The 23,263-nt window shown below is 36.7% G+C and overlaps 1 protein-coding gene across 3 annotated transcripts in view; it reads left to right on the top strand.

The window, feature by feature from the left end:
* Window positions 1-23,263, top strand: part of unc5db (unc-5 netrin receptor Db) — a 176,996-nt gene that overhangs the window by 141,963 nt on the left and 11,770 nt on the right. The window contains exons 5-11 of one of the 3 annotated variants that reach the window (XM_065250301.1): window positions 1,264-1,444; window positions 2,164-2,331; window positions 4,284-4,445; window positions 5,322-5,354; window positions 8,100-8,285; window positions 17,200-17,553; window positions 18,484-18,568. In XM_065250301.1, the coding sequence (XP_065106373.1) occupies window positions 1,264-1,444; window positions 2,164-2,331; window positions 4,284-4,445; window positions 5,322-5,354; window positions 8,100-8,285; window positions 17,200-17,553; window positions 18,484-18,568 (1,169 nt within the window). Of the gene's footprint in view, window positions 1-1,263; window positions 1,445-2,163; window positions 2,332-4,280; window positions 4,446-5,321; window positions 5,355-8,099; window positions 8,286-17,199; window positions 17,554-18,483; window positions 18,569-23,263 lie in introns of all 3 variants that reach the window. The other 2 variants (XM_065250300.1, XM_065250302.1) reach the window with 2 other exon arrangements.

Genomic DNA, 23,263 nt, shown 5'->3' with positions numbered 1-23,263 from the left:
TCTAATGTTTTTAAATTAGCAGACATTAAACAATGTAAAGCAGAAAATAGGCCTACCTTTACCTTGTGATTGCTTTTCTTTCCCTGCTTTTCTCTTTTTCTCTTCAGCTCCTAAAATGTATTGTTTTAATGCCATAGTTTGCCAACGCCTACCACCGCAACCTCACTAAAATAAGTCTTGTTTTTATCGTTATTGAAAGATGTAACGTAAACATTGTGTTGTTATACAACGATACTACATTACCCATAATACAAAACGTTTCATTTCCAAGCATGCGCAATGAGACACACCTCCGCAAGCGCCATTGCGTCATTTACATTATGCAAATTAGCCCACTTTGTTCTTATTTTGTAATGTTTTATGTCTTTACTTTTACTAAGGTTTTGTATTTATCATTTTACTGTAGATTGTTGTGTGGGGGATTTATCCTGTTGTTCAATCCGTGTGTTTTTTTCACCTACTGTCTTTGTGATCCCTATTTTAATCAATAGGGTCCCTGTGCATGCAGCGCATACTGCCTGCTTATCTCGTCTATGAGATTTGTGCAATGGCAAAATTATTTTTATGCATAGAGGGCCCTGGTCTAGTCGCGGGGCCCCGGGCAATCACCTGTATCGCCCTGCAGTACTGTAAAGGATTTATTTTACTGTCATTTTAAAGGATACAGACAGCTTTAATGCATTAACCACTTTAAAATTCTGGTAATATTCTTTGTTTAAAAGTTTGATATTTTTCAGAGAGCTATCCTTTGCAAATTATTACTTTTTACCAGACTCAACCTCTTAACATGAAGCCATGTTTTTCAAATGTCAGCGTCTTAGAGCAATATCACAAGGATCTAACTGTTTAATTCCTATTATGCATGCAGACTGGTTAAATAGCTCATGAATGCATATTGCTGTATGAACTGTGAACATAAGGGTAATGTGATTCTCAGAAATGCTAGAAATAGAAATTCTGTGAAAAGAATGGTGGCGAGAGAGGACATTACCGCAGCTACTGCACAATAGGTTATACATTTTGCTAACGAGGACCTGCATTTTTTTTGAAACCTTAATCAGATGCTTAACTATACTTTTTTAAATACTTTAAGTGTCTCGTGGTGCGTCATAATTATTATGAACCTAACCATATATTTCTTTCTAACAGTTTTCCGTTTTCAGATTTCTTAATCTAATGCACTCTGGCACGATCAAGAGAGTTTTTTTTTTAAATGCATGTAATTTCAGCTTTGGATAACATATGTGTTTCTTTGTCTCTAAGGTGGAGTGGTTGAAAAACGAAGAACTGGTTAGCTCTCTCAAAGACGATAACATTGACACACGTGCTGATCACAATCTGATCATCAATGAAGCCAGACTCTCTGACTCCGCCAACTACACCTGTCTCGCCAGCAACATAGTTGCAAAAAGACGCAGCGCTACAGCTACTGTAGTTGTTTTTGGTAAGATCACAGCATCTTCTTCACAGATTTTGAAAAGAAAGCAGAAAGACAGGTCTGTAGGTATCTAGTATTTTGCTAGGTTAGGTGTTGGTTTTTGGGCCGTTTGTTTACCCTTAAATGTCACTGGAGAGTTGGTAGTGCTGCATGATGTATTTATGATGTTTGTAAGAACATATGAGAGATGGCTTGAAGAAGATAAGAGATTATGGGGTCAAGGGGACATCTAGCAGGGTGGCTGGAGTGGAGAAATCTTGAGGAGAGTAAACAAGAAAGTGGTCATGTGTGAGAAAGTGTTGTGTGTTGGTTTTTGTAAGCAACTTATAGCTTATGGTTGCCACCTTGTTAGTGGAAACAGTGGCACAGTAGACAGCAGTCGGAGAGGTGGAGGTAGCAAATGGGGGAGGACAGAGGATGATGGAGAACGCTGTGAATTGTTTGCTAGTGTCAGTACTACTGTTAATCTTGTCTCTTGGCAGAAATGCTGGAGGAGAAAGAGGAGAAGAGCACCATCAGATACTGTTATTAAAATAGATGTTGGTATTTTAACAGACTGTACAGCTAAGATTCAAAGTTAGATTACAAAAAGTCCAGCCTCAGATGAAAGAAAAGACTTACTTAGCTTTGTAGTCTGCCTGACAGGGTCAGAGAAAGGTTGTCATGTCCTTTCAACTTGTTCACTTATTCAGCAGATCTCTTTTTGTCTCTCTGTCTTCCTGCAGTTAATGGTGGTTGGTCTTTGTGGACTGAATGGTCTCCGTGCAGTGTAAACTGTGGAAGAGGAGTTCAAAAACGTTCTCGCACCTGTACTAACCCCGCTCCTCTGAATGGAGGAGCGTTCTGTGAGGGCATGTCTGTGCAGAAGATCACCTGCAATGCCGTCTGCCCAGGTCAGACATTTCTTTCAACCTTAGTAGTTGTACTGAATTGTTGTGCTCACAACAATCCAACTGCAACAGTTTTATTGTCTAGGTATCATGTATTTTAATGCCTCATGTTGATGTTTTAATTCTACTACAAATCTAAATAAGTAACTTAATAATAATTTGTTAAAGCCGTATTATCGTTCTTAAAATTAGAGGGCTTATTAATATTTGTGAAACTTTGAAAATATCTTAATACGTGATCTCCTCACTTTTTCATCATTTGTTTACCTAATAATCCCTAAAATGATTCTTGTGGGAGACGTTAACTGAAGCACAAATGTGTAATTAATATCATGCAGCGTGTTCATGTAATATTGTGAGAACAATTAAGAAACAACAGATATTTTAAAGAGAAAACATTTTATCTTTGATAGATTTTGCAAAAGCTCTGATTATCCTATTTATAGTGAGAAAATAACAGGCAGTTTGTTAGGTCATCCCCCTGTACTCTTAAATAGCTGTTATTTATGAAGAATTAGTTGAATAACTTAATATATGATGTTGCTTAATTGCTTTTAATTACATTTTTTATTACCTCAACTTTTACGGCATCTGTCCAATTAGGCAGAAAATTATTTTTTTCTTCTTTTCCTTCTTTTCTTTTGTTACAAGCAGCAAAACAAATGATCCTAAATGAGAAATTAATTTAAACAGAAACATGAATAGTCATGGGAGTCGCCTATAAAATTCACAAAAGAGTTTTAAAAATGTTTGTTTTCCAGTGTGTGTATATAAACAAAGGATTTTGGAGGAAAATATCTGTTCGTTGGCGAAGAGGCTTAGCTGTATTTGCTCAGCCTAGCATGATGACTTAACTCCCTGATGAAATGATACTGGTGATGAATGGAGATTAAATTATTTACCCAGCAAGGTTCTTTACATCATTTGGAGGACAGTGTAGAACAAGTCAAGAATATTTTGAAAAAATTAAAATAGATTTTAGTATATATATTTTGTCATGTTATATATTTTCATTGTTAAACATTTGTCTCAGACTTTCCAGAAAAGACAGCGTTTCTTGTGATAGTCACAAAGTTTAATGCACTGTTCTTCTTTGAATATATAAACATACAATATATCAAATGAAAAAAAGTAACATTTTTGGTTACCAATGCAGAGTGGCGACCGGTAACTTGTTTATTGAGGGTACATGATGCGAATCTCATCAAAATATGTATTTAACCCATCATTTGTGTGGCACCTCATGTCAAAATTTTTTTTCAGCGCTTCATGTGAACCTATGTGCATCATGCGTCATGTCAAAATAAGTGCCTGCTGCAGATGCTTCGAAGGGGTTTATGATAAAAGAGACGCTTGTGTTTGCCAGATACTTGCACAATCTCATGCATAATCAGAGTTTAGTGCTTAATTAGTGTCTTGCGAGTTTTTTGTGAACATAAGGGACTCTTTTATGATAAACCCTGTTTGACTCGTCTGCAGCAGGCATGTATTTTGACATGACGCATGATTTGCATATGAGGCACCAAACAAATATTTTGACATGAGTAGCCACACACATGACACTTGGAAGATAAGTCACCGGCCGCCACTGGCAATGGACAAAAGTGCGAAAGTGTGAATTTCAGTCAAGCCGACATCTTGTCAACCTAAAAAAGCCTAAAAGCAGTAATTAATTGTGTATATTTAGACCAATGCTATCAAAAAACTGTTAAAGCTGGAACTAGTGAGAATAAAAATGTTTTTAATCCATCTATGATGAGTGTCCGTAGTTGCCAAAGCACATAGAAATTTGCTGAAAAGTAGCTAATGTAATTTTGACAAAGTGTTGGCAAATTAATTTCTTTAAAATACTTTTAATTAAGTGTCTAGAAATCGCAAAAGTTCTTTGATGAGCTGTTGTTAATGCACAGAGCAGATGGTCCTTTTATAAATGGCAACCCTGTGCTCTGCAGTAGATGGAGTTTGGGAGGAATGGGCAGAGTGGACGATGTGTAGCGCCCAGTGTGAGAGGCAGAGATGGAGGGAGTGCAATGCCCCACCACCCCGGCACAGAGGCAAGATGTGCGAGGGAGACGCTCATAGCACGGAGAACTGCACAGACGGGCTGTGTTCACAAAGTGAGTAGTATGTGAATAACATCATAACCATCTCGTGCACTCTTAGAACGGATGTGTTAAAAACAACACAATCAGTGTAAGTTTTGGGACAGCACACTTAATTGTCCCAGAATCTTAGCACTTAGCACTTAACTTAGCACTTTACTGTATACGTAACATTATTAATATGCTCGCTTGTACGGTTTATCCTTAGCCGCTATATTCTATTGATTTTCAGTGTTCTCCTCTACATCTACTCATGTAAAGCTGCTTTGCAACAATTAACAATTGTGAAAAGCGCTTTATAAATAAAATTGAATTGAATTATTATTGGAACATTACAAAATCAACACAAAATGACACATAATGTGTTAAATAGCATAACACATAAAATTTGTAAAAAGATAAAACATCCTTTCTTAGAGTGTGCATCTCAATCAATATATCAATCATCATCATCATCATCATCTATTGTTCATGCCATTGCTTGCTTAATACTCAAATCTTCAAATACAACTTGGCGCTGCTCCAGAAAACAAATGTGTAAATGATCACACTTTTTGCAAAGCGTGATAATCATCTGCTAAAATAAAGCCAGCTGCATTAGCACACCTTATCTTTCTCAGTATCTCCCTCATAGCTGTTTTGATAATAAACCTCTCCGATTTCACCTTCTAAATGAAGGAAAGAAAAATTCCCGCAGCCTAAGTGATCCAAAACCATCTGCAAGTTGCTTCCCATGGCAACAATGCAGAGCAACTATATCCACAGCTGATGCTGGCATAGCCTGCAGTTGGACATCCACCCATGATGTAAATTAGAGAGTGTATTTGTAATACGTAATATGGGGATGGATTGTAATTCTCTCTCTCTCGTTCTGTTTCTTCCTCCCTGCAGACGGGAAGCTGATGCATGACCTAAAGCCCCAGAGTGAGTTCTCCCTCGCATTTCATGCCTATTCTTAATTACCATACAGATGAGGGAATTAAAAACTAAGCTAGCTCTTGTCTGCTGTGTGGAAAATGATCACAAGTTTGAATCCCTCATAAGTAAATTAACTGAAATATCCTGGGTCAAGAATATGATAATAGTACGCCCAAATCTAGCTATTTATACTACTTTTTAAATTAAGATAAGCTCAACCCCATCATAAATGTGCTCATAGAATATCTACACTTGGTTACCTGTATCATTATGTTTAAAACAGGTGTGATTTGGGGGGAAATGCAGAAGATTAACGAGCAAAGTTCCAATCTGTCACACAATGTGAATTTATACATTTATAATATTGATTTTATGAAGTTTAGTCCAGTGAAGTCCTTAAATTTTGCAGACATCTGTATTAGCTAGAAAATCTATCAACTTCATTTCTTGTGCTTACCCATATCAGACATTTTCAAAGTGCTACTCAAAATCTATTATGTCCTTTCAGATAAGACGGAGTGATTGATTGGGTATGGCATTTGAACATGTGCTATATTAAGAGAAAGCAATGAAGTGTAGACATTGAATATTAACTCACTTCATCAAGCATATTACTGTACGTCTTCATTTCTCCCCTATATATTATTTGAACCATATTTTAAACATCATTATCAGTATGTGTTAGTACCATGTGCTTGTTTGTGCATCACCTGTTTTAAAATGCATGCTATTACAATATTGTGATCCTTTGACTTGGTACCCCGATGTGTTAGTTGAGTTAATTAAAACTGACTGGAGCATGATAGACGTATGATTGTTTCACCTCTGCCATCGGTCAGAAACACGTAATCCTGTTTAACCGTGTATAGTGTGTCAGACTATCTAAAATGCAGCTGTGTAGATTTATAAATACACCCCTCTCTTCTCACGCATGATTAATGTCTGGTGTGTCCTTTGTGATCTTGTGATTTCTGCGTGCCCAAACCTCCTGCTGCAGAGGTCACTTGGGCCACTGCTGTAGATGCCAGCTGAACAGATGTAGGATTGCGTGGGGTGCTGGCACACCACACTGGCAGTTATTAAAGTAGAAGGAGCCCGGGAACTCACACCTCCCAAACTGCCATCACGTGTCTTTATACATTGCTAAACGTCTGCATAATGCACCAGTTTTGTTTTCACAAATATTTGTGAAGTCTATAATATTTGCAAGTCTAATTACAGTGACCAGGTGAGACAGCTTGTTTCCAAAATGTTTGGGGCTGCAAAGCATTGCATCTGCATAATGGAACTATAAAAAATGACCCTCAAAAACTAAAACATTTGTACTTTTTAAGAAAAGTAACTTTCATGATTTCATATTATACGGAATACAATCTAACAGCTGGATGAGAATTTGAATAAATGATGAATCTATGCATCAGTACATAAATCTATGTTTTTAAAATGTTTATCAGATACCTACACCGTCAGAAAAAAAAAGTCAAAATATGTACCCCAGCTGTCACTGGGGCGGTACCCTTTCAAAAATTACAGCTTTTCTCTTAATATGAAAGAGTTAATATTAGTAGCCTACTTTAGAGAAACATACTGATACCAAAGAGATTTTATTATTATAAGTATTTTAAAGGTGCCAAATGTATACACATATTGGTGATTCTCACGAAATCCAGATTTAAAAGGTGTCCAGCATCAGAATTTTAAAAAAGCCCTCAAAGCCATTTTTTTGCACATATAAGATAAAGGGGTCTGAACTTACTTTAACCATTATTTTAAGAGGATTTAAAAAAATATTTCCTATAAAATTATTTACATTTTTTAGATTATCATTATCAAAAGTTATCATTACCGCAACATGATATTACATTAAATATGCATTTACAAACTCGGTAATGAGAACTAAAAAGTTGTCTAGGTACTATGACAAACTAAATTTAAACTTTTATCTGGAGAGAAAAAATAAGAACTGCTTCAATTTTTTTGAAAATGTTAGTTCCTTGAGGGCTTAAACGATGATTGAAATTGTTGCGGAGGATGAGAAAAATGTTCTTGGACACATTAATATTCCTTATTATTGTCTCTACATTTACCGACGATCACCAAATAGCACATGTTTCTTAACTGTAAATGTTAATAGTATAACATGCACTGAAGCTTTTTATTTTTTAGATTTTTTTATTATAAATATTTCCATCTCAAAGAACTAAAATCCAGTCATGGACACGTTGCGGTAATGAAAATGTCCCCTTAAATTTGGAAAAAACAACAAAATTGGTTTGTATGACGTCATGTGAAATCATGTGCAAAATATACAAGTCAACATTTGAAGTGTATCAAAACCTTTCCCGAAAATTGTCTTAAAACCAATACCCATTACCCATTCTTGTCTTAGGACAACTTTGATGAATGTTTTTGATCCACTTCAAATGTTGACTAGTGTAGTACATGAAAAGATGTTTGTAACTGTATACTTCTTATTTTGTTGGCATTAACTTTTTTATCAAAATGTTTCATGACACCTCATAAGTCTAATTTTGCGAGAATCACCCATATGTACCAAATGTTACACATTAACATTTTATGTTAATGTGTAACACATTAAGGGTATTGTTACACATTAAGGGTATTGCCCCAGTGACAGATGGGGTACACATTTTGACAATTTTTTCTAACAGTGTAACAGAACAATTTATACAAAAAATGTCAGTTTTCCCATTAAGCCTCAGTGTGTGCGTGTCTATGGCTTTGTACCAGGTATGGAGAGCTCTATCGATGTTGCGCTGTACTCTGGGCTGTCTGCTGGGGTGATCGCTGTGGTTGTTCTCATCGTGGCCATCACCCTCTACAGGAAGAGTCAGAGTGAGTATGGAGTGGACGTCATTGACTCATCTGCTCTTGCTGGGGGCTTCCAGTCCTTTAACTTCAAAACCACCAGACAAGGTAAGAGTTCACAGTTGATAAAGTGATTAGATTTCTTTATTGCAAATTTTGAGACACAGGGGCGATTTCCTGGACAGGTATTAGACTAGTCGATAGACTAAAATAAATGTAAAAGCTGTCCAAACTGACAACTTGCACTGACATATCTTAAAATACATAAGTGCCCTTTGTATTGCCTCAAAATGCACGCCAGTAATGTTTTTAGTAAGGCATGTTTGTTAAAATTAGCTATATTTCCTATTTAAAAGGGCTAGTCCTGTCTTAAGCTAATCTCTGTCCGGGAAACCACCACATACTGTATAAAAAACGGGACAGTAGTGGAATTTCATTATTGTTCAAATTTATTATCAAATTATTATCATTTTTACATTTTATTATTCATTTAAACGGGATCATGTACACTCTTTATTGTCTGACTATTATTATTATTATTATTATTTTGCTGAGGACAAGCTCAGTTCTTTCTTGTTTAATCACACATACTGTTTTAAAAGTTAAACTAAGTAGACATCATCAAGGTGAGAAAGGTAGTTGTGAGAGAGGGAGTTGTTTCTCTATAGCCCTTTTCACACAGACATTCCGGAAAATACACGGAAAATGCATCCTGGAATTTTCCGGGATCATTTGATTTTTTGTTCACACATTCACACTGCCATGATTTTCCGGCATCTGAAAGGTCCCGGAAAGACACGTGACCTGTTTAAAGTCCTGTCCTCTCTTCTACGCAGTGTCTGAAGTTTGCATATTTTTTATTATTTCTCTCTCCAGAAACCACCCGCATGCATTTTTGTTTATGATAAGACTATAAAGGAACGCGTGACACGCCGTTCTATGCTGGTGAATGATCTCAGCTTCAAAGTGGATATTTATTCTAAATGCATGTTTATGCTGTTTCAAAACTTCTTATTCAATGTACAGTAAACAGATAAAAATAATAATAGTAATGTTACTAAATTCTGAACAAAAATGTAATTCAAAAGTATCTTTTATCGTGACGTGTACTGTATCGTGCAATTGTATCGGGATATTGTTGGAATATGTATCGTATCGGGAAATTGTTGGCGATACACAGCCCTAATAACTTATACACACTTCCATTTTTGTATATTATGTATGCTTACGTATTCTAAAATACATTTTTGTTTTTCATAAGAAACATACAATTGGATACAGATTCTTCAGCATAGACAATCACAAAAACTCTACACTCCAAATCCTCTGACAGTTCAATGTGTAAAGCATGCTAGGTTGAGCATCAATTCTGATTTTTTTGTCAGTCGCGATAATAACTTCTGTTGATAAGACCGTCTGTGGTCACATGACCTGCACTTGGTTCCACTACACGCATTTATATTACTCTCACTGACACTTCTGGGTCAGGGAAAGTGATAGCCATCGCCACACAGGGTAATCAATCCTGGCTGCTTGTGACAGCGCAGTGAAAGGCTGCGCTGGAGCTGCGACTAGCAGCTTGTGTTTACTGTGCTCAAGGCCTGGCAAGATGACACCCCCCTTTTGCATGCAACAGGAAAGAGGGGATCAAGGCTCAGCTGAGCTGCATCTGTCAGGTCATCAATCCTATTTAAAAAGGGCCAACTTTCTCCCTGCCTCCCGCAGCGCGCTCCATCAACAGCCATACCATTTCCCATCAGCTCACAGGCAAGACCAAACCCTTCGCAATGGGAAAGGAAGCATGCTAGATGTTGATTAAATGGCATGAGGTGTAGAATGAGAAATAGCTCAATTGAAGCTCTTCTAAGGTGTTTCATTTCACAAGCGGATGTTAAGGTATTGTTATTGATATGTATGCAGTTTTACAATTGTTTTGATAAATGATTACGAATGCATTTAAAGGCAGGTTGCATGATCTCTAAAAAGCCAGTGTTGACATTTGAAATCACCTAAACAAAACACGCCCCTACCCCAATAGAATCTGGACTTCTTTTGATAGACCCACCCCACACATATGCAAGCCACGCACTGATGTTGGTTAGTAGACACGCTCCTTACTACTGATTGGCTACAATTGTGTTTTGGCACTCGGTCCGACTCCCTTTTCCAAAGTGTTTTTAAAAAAAATCATGCACGCCACCTTTAATGTTATTTGAAACAGTTTTATTTCAAGTAAGGAAATACTTTTTTTGTAATTCATAATTGGATATCGGATCACGTACTTTTATATTATTTTCCTACATGACATCTGTTGCCATTTCCCCCAGTATTCCAGACGACATGCCTCGTCACAGGCAACAGTGTGAGACTTTTGTCTGACTTTCCGCATTACACCTGCTTTGACACCTTAGCTACTGAGTAATTTTAATACCCGCCAGGTATCCGACTACATGCTTTTTTCTTTTATTGCTATCATCCAGCTGTCTTTCTCTTTAGTTTGGCTCTGTCATTTAAATATTTCCTGTCCTGCAGTGATGAGATCTTTCTTTTGAAGAGATGCATGGAAGAATTTTTTTATGATTGGTGACAATGTAAAAAGTAAAACCATTTAATCGAGTTTATTTAAGTACTCTGCAAAGTCTTACAGGCCACCACCAGCTTTCAATACCAGGGTCTTTTGATTAAGAAAATACAGGTAAAAATAAAAAAATGAAAAAGGACACTTGTAGAATAAAAGGCCTTCTGTCCTGAATTAGAATTAGAAATTAGTGTTTCATTTAATTTGGTTTAAGAGAATCTGCAGGTACTTGTGTTGGGCGGGAAGCCTCCTTTTGAGATAATCCTATTGTCAGCCTGTGAGATTGCAGATACACAATAGTATGGGGGGGATCAATGATTTACTCATTTATTTATTTGTTAAGTCACTTGATTGGTGGACAATTAAAGGAATATTCAGTTTTCTTAAAAGAAAAATCCAGATAATTTACTCACCACCATGTCATCCAAAATGTTGATGTCTTTTCTTTGTTCAGTCGAGAAGAAATTATGTTTTTTGAGGAAAACATTGCAGGATGGACTTTAATAGAGCCCAACATTTAATACTTAACTCAACACTTAACAGTTTTTTCAACTGAGTTTCAAAGGACTATAAACGATCCCAAATGAGGCATAAGGGTCTTATCTAGCGAAACGATTGTCATTTTTGACAAGAAAAATAAAAAATATGCACTTTTAAAGCACAACTTCTCGTCTAGATCCGGTCCTGATGCGCCAGCGTGACCCCACGCAATACGTCATGACGTCAAGAGGTCACAGAGGACTAACGCAAAACTACGCCCCAGTGTTTACAAGTGTTGAGAAAGAGGAGCGTTCCGACGTTGTTGTAGGTGGAATGATACTAATTAATGTCTTTGTGTCAGTTTATTGTTTACAATGGTCCGCAAATGTGCGTTTTATATATGTAACACGTGACCTCTCTACGTCACTACGCATTTACGTGAGGTCACACTGGCGCATCACAGGACCGGACCTAGACGAGAAGTTGTGTTTTAAAAGTGCATATTTTTTATTTTTCTTGTCAAAAATGACAATCCTTTTGCTAGATAAGACCCTTATGCCTCGTTTGGGACCGTTTATAGTCATTTGAAACTCCGTTGAAAAAAACTGTTAAGTGTTGAGTTAAGTATTAAATGTTGGGCTCTATTAAAGTCCATTAAAATGAGAAAAATCCTGCAATGTTCTCCTCAAAAAACATAATTTCTTCTCGACTGAACAAAGACAGACATCAACATTTTGGATGACATGGTGGTGAGTAAATTATCTGGATTTTTTAAGAAAATGAAATATTCCCTTAAGAAGCTGACTTAATCCGAGCATGTCATTAAAGTCTAGGTGGTCTGAAATTTCCTGCATGCCATGGAGCGGGAACGACACAGTCACTGGTTTTAAACCCCTGCATACAACCTATTCAAGTGCATGTAAATGGTACGGTACTACAAGCTCATGTGCGAGGAAGAGTCAGAGTCATGCGCATTACAAGTTCAGGTGCTAGAAGGAGTCCATTTAGGTATGAGCAAGAGTCCAAAATGCGCGCATTAAGTCCAGGTGCGTGCGAGAAGGAATCTGGGCATTTTAAGCTCTCTCGTGCAAAGTGAAGCCCACAAACCCTCTCATGCGAGGAAAAGCATGCAATGCACATGTTAATGTGAAACTATGATGATAATAATAACTATTGCCATGAAAGCCTGCTATCGGCAATATGTCTGGTGATTGCGATACGCAATACTATCGTCTATCGTCACACCAAATGCACAAAATTAAAGAAGATTTTTCTCTATGTTTTTATAGGTTACTGCATACTTACGAATACTATTTGACCTGAATTTTCTGGTTATATTCTAATAAAGACAGAGAAGTCATTATATAAGGTCACTACACCACTGCAAAAACAGCAGATGTACTGTGTCTCTGATGAAACTAAAATCAGATTCAGATACCTGGAATTTCAAGTTGTAATAAATTCTAGTTCAAGTTTAGCCTGGCTAACACCAGACCAGTCTCATAGAGAATGAGACGTGGTCTGGGAACCATATGCTCATTTTCTCGTATTTGAAGTGTGGTTTACATAGGTAACACTTTATTTCGATAGTCCACTTTAGACATTTTACTAATTATAAGTAACTTTGCAACTACTTATCAACTACCAATCTTTAGAGAATTAGTTGTCTGTCTGCTTAATATCTACTAACACTTTATTGTGATGATATCTCAACAGACATTCAACTGACTATAAGTATTTTTGCAGGTGCATGTCAATTTATTCCACTAACCCAAACCTCTTCCCTAACCCCAACCCTTACAGTCTACCAATACTCTAATGACAGTTAGTTGACATATACTTGCATATTATTGAAAGTTAGTTGACATGTAGTTGCAAAGTTATTTATAGTTAGTAGAATGTCTAAAGTGGACTATCAAAATAAAGTGTAACCTTTACATATGCCCAGAGCCATTTATTGGGTGCTACGAATGTCTATCAAATGTGTCTGTACGTAGCTCATAGCCAGTCGTTTTAATTATACCAGATAACGTATGTAGAGCGACATAAATTCAAACAAAAACAACTTTTATCGGTACGTGTGCACACAGCTGAAAGCTATGCAACTTAACCGGCGGTAGCTGTATATAAATATTAAAAAGCAACACATCTTAGTGGCACTGTGACAACCACAGTACAGACATAATGACAATATGATATTAATAAATACCACTTACCATTTATAAGTTAGGTTGGACCTATAAAACTCTGTGACTATCATGTCTTGCCATATCCAAACATCCTTCTTGGATATGAAATTGTTTAATGTTTTTTTTTATAAACTTGTGTTCAAAACTACTTAGAACACTATCTAAGGCTGCATTGAAAAGTAACTTTGCGTCTGCTGCCATGTTGGATAAACAAAACTGCTCCAGTGTGTTGCATACACGTCGTCATCGTCTTGTTGCCCCTCCCCGTTTTGTGATTGGTTCCCTATTTCAGGGCCAAAATTGGTCCATATTTTCCATGCTAGACTTGCAGTGTGAATAAATTTGCGCGCAAGGCAGCATGGGGAAACCCAGGCTAGTTCAAGTTAATTTCGGAATGTTTTCAGCACCATGTTCCATAAACTTCTGCATTTTTCCACATCTCATTTGATCTTTTCTGTGAACATTCAAAAATTTATCAGAACTGTTTAAAATCACTGTAAAAATATACTCTTGCCTAATAAAATTGAAACCATCTTTCAGGCTTTTCGTGATAAATCAAACTGGTGCCAATGTTCAGATAAGGTTAATTTCATTTTTTTATCACTTTGAATTTAATAACTAAAAAGACTGTATTGTTGAAAGTATCGAGTTCAAACTGGAGAAATTGTTGTGAATTAAAAATGGATGAAGAAACAGACATTGTCATGAAGATAACATTTCTTTTTGACAACCCTATCCTCACCCTGTTACAAAACCTTGACCTCCCTTAGCACGATGACTAGAAATATCCCAAAAACCTGACACCGATCAGCCCAGTCTGTGGTAATTAACGATTTTCCTAAAAATAAAGAGCCATTAGCCTCCTGCTCCCCACCCCTCACTGTGTAGCAGCTGGCCAGCAAGGACTAAATGACTCAAATGTTAGAGCTCTGGCACCAGGATAAATTGCGGGAGCCTTGTGACGTTGTGTACTGGAAAAGGTGAGAGAGTAACAGTGTGAGATGAAGACCCCCTTCCAGGAGCTGTTTGAGGCGACAGTTAAAAACTTGAAAAACAAAAAGGTCACTTAGGCGTACTTCAGATATGTGAATGAATATACAGTGAGGTGCCAATCCAGTGAGGGGAACTTCCTGCCGGTTTCAAGTATAGACGGTTTCAGCAGTAACAACATAAACAAGCGGCTTTCGTGGTCTTCACGTAACTTCCGATAAACTCTGCGAAGAATATCTAACAACAACGTCCTTTTAGAGTAGTTTATTTATATAGAAAGGAAAATAGGATTACATAGGAACTCAAAACATGTGTTATTTTCGACGAGGTATTTGTTTAAGAGTTCAGTTTCAGCAACTAGTCAGACCATTAAACAAACAGAAACTGGAAGTAAAGTTCAGACCAGATGCTTATCGTGTCACCGCATGTGCGCCCGATGAAACGGTCTATAAGCAATAGACGATTTTATCTGTCACATGAGTGTTTTGTCGCGGTTACGCGTCTGGACGAACTTAACTTCCGGTCTCTGTTTGTTTAATGGTCTGACTAGTGGCTAAACTGAACTCTGGAACAAATACCTCATCGAAAATAACAAATGCTTTGGTTTCCTAAAAACGACGGGAGACTGTGGTCACGGATCAGCGCTATGTGAATGGAAGTTTGCAGCCGTTCAGTTGTTAACATTGTAGAGACGGTTTTATCGGACGCACATGCGTTGTCACAGTTACGAGTCTGGGTCGAACTTAACTTCCGGTCTCTTTTTGTTTAATGTTCTGGCGAGTGGATAAACTGAACTCTGGAACAAATATCTTGTCGAAAAGAAATTATATTTTGGTTTCTTAAAGACGAAAGGAGACGGTGATCATGGATCATCGCTATGTGAAGGAAGGTTTGGCATTTAATCTGTAGTTAATATTGTATACATAATATAGTACACATTTTACACAGTAATGTTAGCTCAGTGTAGTTTTTTGAGAAATAAACTACTCCTGAAGGACTTTATTATTATTGATTCTGCCCAGAGTTTGTCGGAAGTTACGATTGTTTCACAAAAGCCGTTTGTTTATGTTGTTACTGCTGAAACCGTTTATACATTATACAGGGTTCCCAGGGGTCCTTGAAAGTTTGTGAATCTGGGGGGAAAATTCAAGGCCCTGGGAAGTTTTTGAAAATACATGCATAGATACAGGTCATTGAAAGTGCTTGAATCTATTTTATGCAAGAAGTTTTCTGGAAAAAAAATCTATATTATTCCCTGTGTAGTGTAGGATATTATCATTAAAATTCTAGACTTTTTAACCACACATGCTAAACTGTTCGCTTTAAATGCTTATATCTTCTGTCTGCGAAAGTTGATTCATACCAAAATGCTTTTTTGCATAGTTGTGTTTGACACATGAAAATGTCTCGGGTTACGTATGTAACTGTTGTTCCATGAGAAGGGAACGAGACGCTGCGTCTCCCTTGCCATACTTCCCTGTAATGTCGTCTTTGGCATTATATCAGATAGGGAAATACTTCCTGGCTCCCGCGTCACCCAGTCTTTGTCGTTAAGCCTCACCATTGGTTAAATTTGATCTACACATTCAGACGCACTTACCCCCGGAGGCGTCTCCAAAGTCTAACTGCAGTGATGCAGCATGAGTTCCCTCGAAAGGGAACTGTAACAATGTATCTTTAAAGGTAACACCTTTCTCTCACTTGAAATGTGTCACCACATTTAGTCCTTGAATTTGAAGTTAACAAAGGTGTGGGAACCCTAATTATATAGTACACATTTTACACAGTAACGTAAGCTCAGTGTAGTTTTTTGAAAAATAAACTACTCCTATTACTCTATTGTTATTGATTCTTTGCAGAGTTTGTCGGAAGTTCTGATTGTTTCACAAAGCCGTTTGTTTATGTTGTTACTGCTGAAACCGTCTATTCATTAGTACACATTTTACATATTAACGTTAGCTCAGTGTAGTTTTTGATACGCTTTAGCTCTGATTTGTACTAATCTACATGTTATTTATTTTGCCTGTTATCAAAATTAAACTACTCTAAAAGGACTTTGTTGTTATTGATTCTTTGTGAACGTTTACGGAAGTTTTTTTCTACGAAAGCCATTTGTTTATTTTGCGCCTAAAAAATTGTGCTAAAAGGCGGTGATAAACCGTTAAAAACACAAATACATTTGCTGCTGGGATCAGTTTGTTTGAACTAAAATGCTTTGGTAGTTTTAAGCTTTGAGGTGTTATAAAAAATTCACATAGCGAATGTCTGATCAGAGCTCAGAGTGAATTCAATGGGCTCCTTTTTTCTCCCGTCTCTGTGGACTGACCTTGCTTCTATTGTAGCTACATATAAAGAATACATATAAAGAAAGGAACAGAATTAAAGTTTATATATTGCACCTATTCAGAACCACCACACTGTCAGAATTAGGTGGTTAGATTGTAAAGAGCTAAATTTATTGAAAGCGATACGCTTGTTACTTATTAGTTTTTGCAGATGCATTTACTTTTCCCACATAGAGTACTTAAAAATCTTTTCACTTTTTTAAAATTCCTTTTTCACTTTCCACTGCTGACAGAATGAATATTTTAGCTTAAACACCAAATGAAATATTTAATCCTTTTCTATTTGCACGCTTTGAAATTCAGGCCACGGTCTGACGCACTGGATATTACTGGAGTTGGCACCTCAGGACCTCATCTAACCATCTTCTTTTCCCTTTGCCTGTTTTAACAATCCTACAAAAACACACTAATTATCACAGACTATCTTTTCATCTCCCCAGGCAATCCACTCCTGCTGAATTCTTCCATGCAGCCTGATATAACAGTGGGCCAGACATACAGCAGTCCGATCTGTTTCCACGACTCCATAGACAAGGAACTCTTTGACCCCCTGCCCGAAAAGCTCAAAGTTCAGAGCTCCTTTATGGTTTCACTAGGTGTGGCGGACCGGGCAGAGTACCACGTCAAAGCTCATCCTGAGAGCATTCACGATACCCTTCATCCAAACTACTCCACAGTAGATGGAAAGAAGAGCATAGTCACCGGTAATGGACCTCACACTCCTGGAAAAGCTCATGTGAAGACGAGCGCAGTGTTTGGGCATCTGGGTGGGCGATTGGTCATTCCAAATGCAGGTAAGAGGAAATGTGTTTTGGAAGTGAAGTATTAGATTCAACACGATAAGTTGTATTTATGGAAGGGATGAATTTGCCTGATGCTAAAATACTGGATAGCATACAGCGAATTATATTTATACTGGTTATGCAGTCACAATTTATCGTTTTAGCTTTGTTAACTGTGAACACTGAGTGAAATGTTCTCAAATCATCTGTCTGCTTCGAATAAGTGCTCTAAAACTAAATGTTCTCCTTGGCTGATGTTGTAAGGGTCAACAATCCACTGAATCTGCTCTCTCAGAGGTCCTTGTGTTGAGAAAAACACTTTCACATCAGACTCGGAGAGCTTGGAGAAACTGCAGAGAGAGAGAAAGAGAGAGAGGGAGATCATAACAATAGGACCAATACTGGTTCTCAGTGGCTTTCACTGTAACTGATAAAGTTAGGACAAGAATGGCACAATATATAAAACACACTTTTTTTTTTAAATATACACCTACTGTTATTATCTATATGCTCATCCAGATGATGAATCTGAATAGGGATGTGGAAGAGGATTTTATCATCCAACACTTTTTAAATCATTCATGTGCAGTTGCTGAGAGTGTTATTTACATAATCATCTTGATTTTTTATATAATACATTGGCACTTTCAATACATACATATAGTAAAAAGACATGAAATTACACTTTAATCATTTTCTGCATTAACAAATGCATATAATGACATTAATTTCTCATGTAATGTATAATTAAAAAGACTGCAAGAGGCCAGATGCGCATTTCATGCGATGCTTTTGGCATGTGTTATACGTTCATAAAATACTTTTAAAAAAGCTCATTTATGTCAAATGCACTTAGAGGGTTTGCATCTATATTAAAAGGCAAAAGGCATAGCTGTGTATGTGGTATCTTCAGTGCTGATGTCCTCGATGTTGTTTTTGTAGGAGTGAGTTTGCTGGTGCCTCACGGGGCGACCGCAGAGGACACGTCTTGGGAAATGTACATGCTCATAAATCAAGGGGAGTCCAGGTAAAGACTGTAGACTGACAGGTCTGGATCACTTTTATGGTGTCCTTTTTTCACATTTCTGAGTCTGTCTTGCCTGTGCACAGAAATGTTTAGAAATGAAATCTACTTTTCATACTTACAGATATATTTTATGGAGAGTTTGTAAATATTTTGTTTTAATGTTAAAGAGCACCAATGGTCCAATTCATGATTTTACATTTCCTTTTTTGTGTAAGTGTGTATTAGTACATGTTAACGATATGTAAAAGCTACAAACCCCAAAGTAAACAATGACGCGAGTTATCGTGTTCAACGTAAATCTCTTTTCTTGGACTACAACAAACACAATGGATTGTAGGCAACAGTTTACTTTCTGGGAATGACAAAACTGACATTATTATACAATTTCTCCCGCTTGGACTTACAACCTGTAAGTTAACTCCTGTAAGCATTGCATTGTGACCGAATCTTTCAAACATGGTAAGGAGCGTCACATTTCCTGCTGACGTCAGAGGTATTCAGACCAATCACCACGTACAGATTAGCTGCCCAATCAGGGACACAGAGCTTTTCAAATCGATGAGCTTTGTGCACAATCTGTGCGTTTCAGGAAGAGAGTAAAATCTAGAGCTACAAAATGTATGGTATGTGAAAAATATTGTTTTTAATCATAAACCACACGAAATACACAAAGTAACGTTGTTTTTTAGCAATGAAATAGGTGCCCTTTAAAAAAACATGTTTTTTCATTAGTTTTATAGAAAACATTTCTCTGCTATTTTCTGCCACATTGCTATTCGCTTTCAAGGACAAGCCTTAAAGGGCACCTATTTAATTTCTAAAAAACAACATTGTTTTGTGTATTTGGTATAATACAATGTGTTTGCATGGTTTATGGTTCAAAAAACACATTATTTTCCACATACCGTACATTTTTGTAGCTCTCCGTACATTTTTGTAGCTCTCTTCCTGAAACTCACAGATTTGAAAAGCTCTGTGTCCCTGATTGGCCAGCTTATCTGTACGTGGTTATTGGCCTGAATTCCTCTGATGTCAGCTGGAAACGCGATGCTCCTTACCATGTTTGAAAGATTCAATTGCTAACAGGAGTTAACTTACAGGCTGTAAGTCCAAAGCGGAGGAATTATGATAATGTCGGTCTTGTCTACATCACCAATCCCAGAAAGTAAACTGTTGCCTACAATCCGTGTGTTTGTTGTAGTCATAGAAAAGAGATTTACGTTGGAGACGAAAACTCGCATCAACGTTTACTTTGGGGTTTGTACCTTTTGCATATCGTTAACATGTACTAATACACACTTACACACCAAAGGAAATTTAAAAACGTGAATCGGACGATAGGTGCTCTTTAATACACTCTAAAAAAATGGGTCAAACCCAGCCGTTGGGTTAAATTAACCCCAAAAACGTATTACAGTATGTTCGACCCAACAACGTGTTAAAACAAAACAGACTGGGTTCATCCATTTTTGACCCAGTGCTGGTTTGAATACAACCTAGCATCTTTTAGAGAGTGTTATTTAAACAATTCAGAATATCACATAATTCAATTCCATGTAAAACACATCTGCTAAGAATGTCAATATAAATGTATTTATGCCCATCTAAAACCTTAAAGGTGGCATTCAATTTAAACTTTAAGGGAATTAATTAGCCGTTATGGAGTAAAATAGCATAAAAGAGTCATATTGATCTCCTTGGATATAGAACGTGAATATCAAAGTTAATTTCTACTATCAATACGCTCTCACTTTAAAGTGGAAATTGATCATGTACTATCACAGTGGAACATGTAATGCAATAAAAGCTTTGTCAAACAAGCAAGAAATCTGACTTGAGGAAGTCTTCATGTGAAAGTGCTGAAGTCTGATTATGTCACTGTACTCTTGGCAAATGAAAGCCTTTCTTTTATCATGTTGTACAGAAGTGAATCTTTGATCTCAGCTGGTGAGTGCTCATTTTTTGTGAGTTGTTTTGGCATATATAGGCCATGGTCTACACCCCCCACTGCTCTTTCCTCATACAAACTTCCTTAAGAGTTTCTGAAGGTCTTAGATTTTGACACATCGTGTATTATGTATTCTCACCATGTTGAAGTGATGACCTGCATAGGTTTTGATGCATCTCTGGAGACAATATGACTGTTTCACTCTGCCAGAACTTAAGGAGATCCAACACGAGTGGCTCTTATTGCCCAGACTGAATCTTCATTCTTCATTATGACACAGAAACATGAAGAACATATTTACACCCAGCAAGTGCAAAACAAGGATGTTATGAGTCATATTTTACCCCTTATTCCCTTCACCTCCACATACACATGTTTATTCACTCTTCTTGTATTAAAGGCGCAAGCAATGGTTTATTCTTATTAAAAGATGTACCCTAATCAGTGAAGAGACTTAAATTAGACATAAATGAGATGAAAGCTCCAGTCACATTACTAACTAGAAAAATCTGTTTTTGAACATGGAAATGGGACACCGTGTTGAAAGCCAAAGATTAAAGCTACGAGCTCAAGCATTCCTGATAAAGCTTTAGTGTCACAATATTGAATTATGCTAATTTTTGAAGTGTGCTTTAAAAATTGTGGACATTAATAACTGTATAAAACATCATGTTTTATGAGGTACCAATTAATTTGCCAGACTAATGGTAAAATTCAGTCAGATGCCCAAAAGTATGCAAAATGGAACCATTAGGTCTATATATGTTGCCTACAGTGTCCCTGAAAACTACAACACTCCACTGCCTGGCCTATTAGCAATGACTCATCGGTCCTTTTGAATAATGCCTCTCAGACTTAGGAGCTGGCAAAATAAGACCCTTGATGATGATGGTTATGATGATGAGGAGGAGGAGGAGGAGAGCAGTGAAAATATGACAAGACACTTAAGGTACTTAAGTAGCTTCTTATGCAACCCAGGTAATCTGCCCCCAGCTTTTACTTGGATGAAAACGTAACCAGAGTTATGAGTTTCAGTGAAAACCTAAAGAACTACATTCAACACTCGTTGATGTTAAAGTGCTAAAAAGTTTTGCACAGTGACGCCATAGAATCCTCATTTTTAGTTCGCCTCAAAATGAAAAAGATGTTTTAGCCATACAGTGCAAGTGAATGCTGACTGAGGCTGTCAGTTCCTAACATTCCCTTTAACTGACACTTATATTGTAATTTTAAGGTATTTTTATATATTCCACTACATTATTTGAAGAACTGTTCTGTCTCCAAAGATGGCAGAGTCAAATAGATATAAAGACAAGCAGGGCACACGTTCCTAATTTTAAAATAATTTTAAAGATCAATTCCTCATGTACTGTATCGTCTTTCATATTGACTCTTTTAGTTTAAACCTGAATGAGGTGTGAATCGCATTAAAGTTCCTTTAGATCTGATATGCCTGAATAGTAATTTAATGTAAATAAAAGAGTGCAGAGTGGTGATGGCTGTAAAGAATGGTTTAATCCTTATTCCCTCCACAGCAAAGCTGAATATTACGTCAGATAAACTGAAAAAGGCTTATGGCGTCCTTTGGGCATACTGTACAGTGCTTAAAGCTAATTCTGTTGTTCTGGTATTTTAGACTTTCAAGGTTTGTCGCATAAAATGTCACTTGCAAAGTAGGGTAGCACTTTTTTTCCTAAACATGTGGGTGATTCTCACGAAATCCAGATTTAGAAGGTGTCCAGCATTAGAATTTTTAAAAAGCCCTTGAAACCAATTTTTTTGCACATATAAGATTTAAGTCTGTACTTAGCATAACCATAATTTTAGAGGCTTTAAAAAATATTTCCTATAGAATTATTTTTTAAAAATTACATTATCAAAAATTACATTACCGCAACATGATATTACATTAAATGCATTTACAAACTCATGTTTCGGCAATGAGAACTAATAAGTTGTCTAGGTACTATGACAAACAAAATTTCAACTTTTATCTGGAGAGAAAAATTAAGAACTGCTTACCTGGTAGTCACCTTGAGTGTCGCAGTCAATTATGTCTCTTCCAAAAAAAAAATATTTTTCGTTAGTTCCTTGAGGGATTAAACAATGATTGAAAATTGTTGCGGAGGATGAGAAAATTGGTCTTGGACACATTTATATTCCTTATTATTGTCTCTTTGCCAAGGATCACCAAATACTGCATGTTTCTTTAGTGTAAATGTTTATAGTATAACATGCACTGAAGCTTTTTATTTTTTAGATTTTTTAATTATAAATTTTCCATGTCAAAGAACCCAAATCCTGTCATGGACATGTTGCGGTAATGAAAATTTTCCCCTTAAATGTGGAAAAACAAGAAAATTGTATTTTATGATGCCATTTGAAATCATGTACAAAACAGTACATGAAGAGATGTTTGTAACTGTATGCTTCTTATTTTGATACTCTTACTTTGCATTTATTTTTTTATCAAAATGTTTCATGACACCTCATAAGTCTAATTTTGTGAGAATCACACATGTTTACCTGGTACATATTGGGCTGATATTGAATAAGTTTTGCTTAATAAGTACTAAATACTAAATGCCACACATGTCTGTAAGTACAACATTATTCACTATTATACCAGGTAAGTACACATGAAGTGCTACCCAAAGTAGTTTGGTGATATACAGATGAAAAACTAAATATCTACCCTTTATGGTGTTTTTTTTATTTTGGTCATCCTTTTCCTCTAAATTTCCATG

Source organism: Paramisgurnus dabryanus, chromosome 5 (assembly GCF_030506205.2).
Source record: "Paramisgurnus dabryanus chromosome 5, PD_genome_1.1, whole genome shotgun sequence".
Lineage (NCBI taxonomy): Eukaryota > Metazoa > Chordata > Actinopteri > Cypriniformes > Cobitidae > Paramisgurnus > Paramisgurnus dabryanus.
Note: the sequence above shows the minus strand (reverse complement) of the source record. Positions and strands in the feature narration are given on the sequence as shown.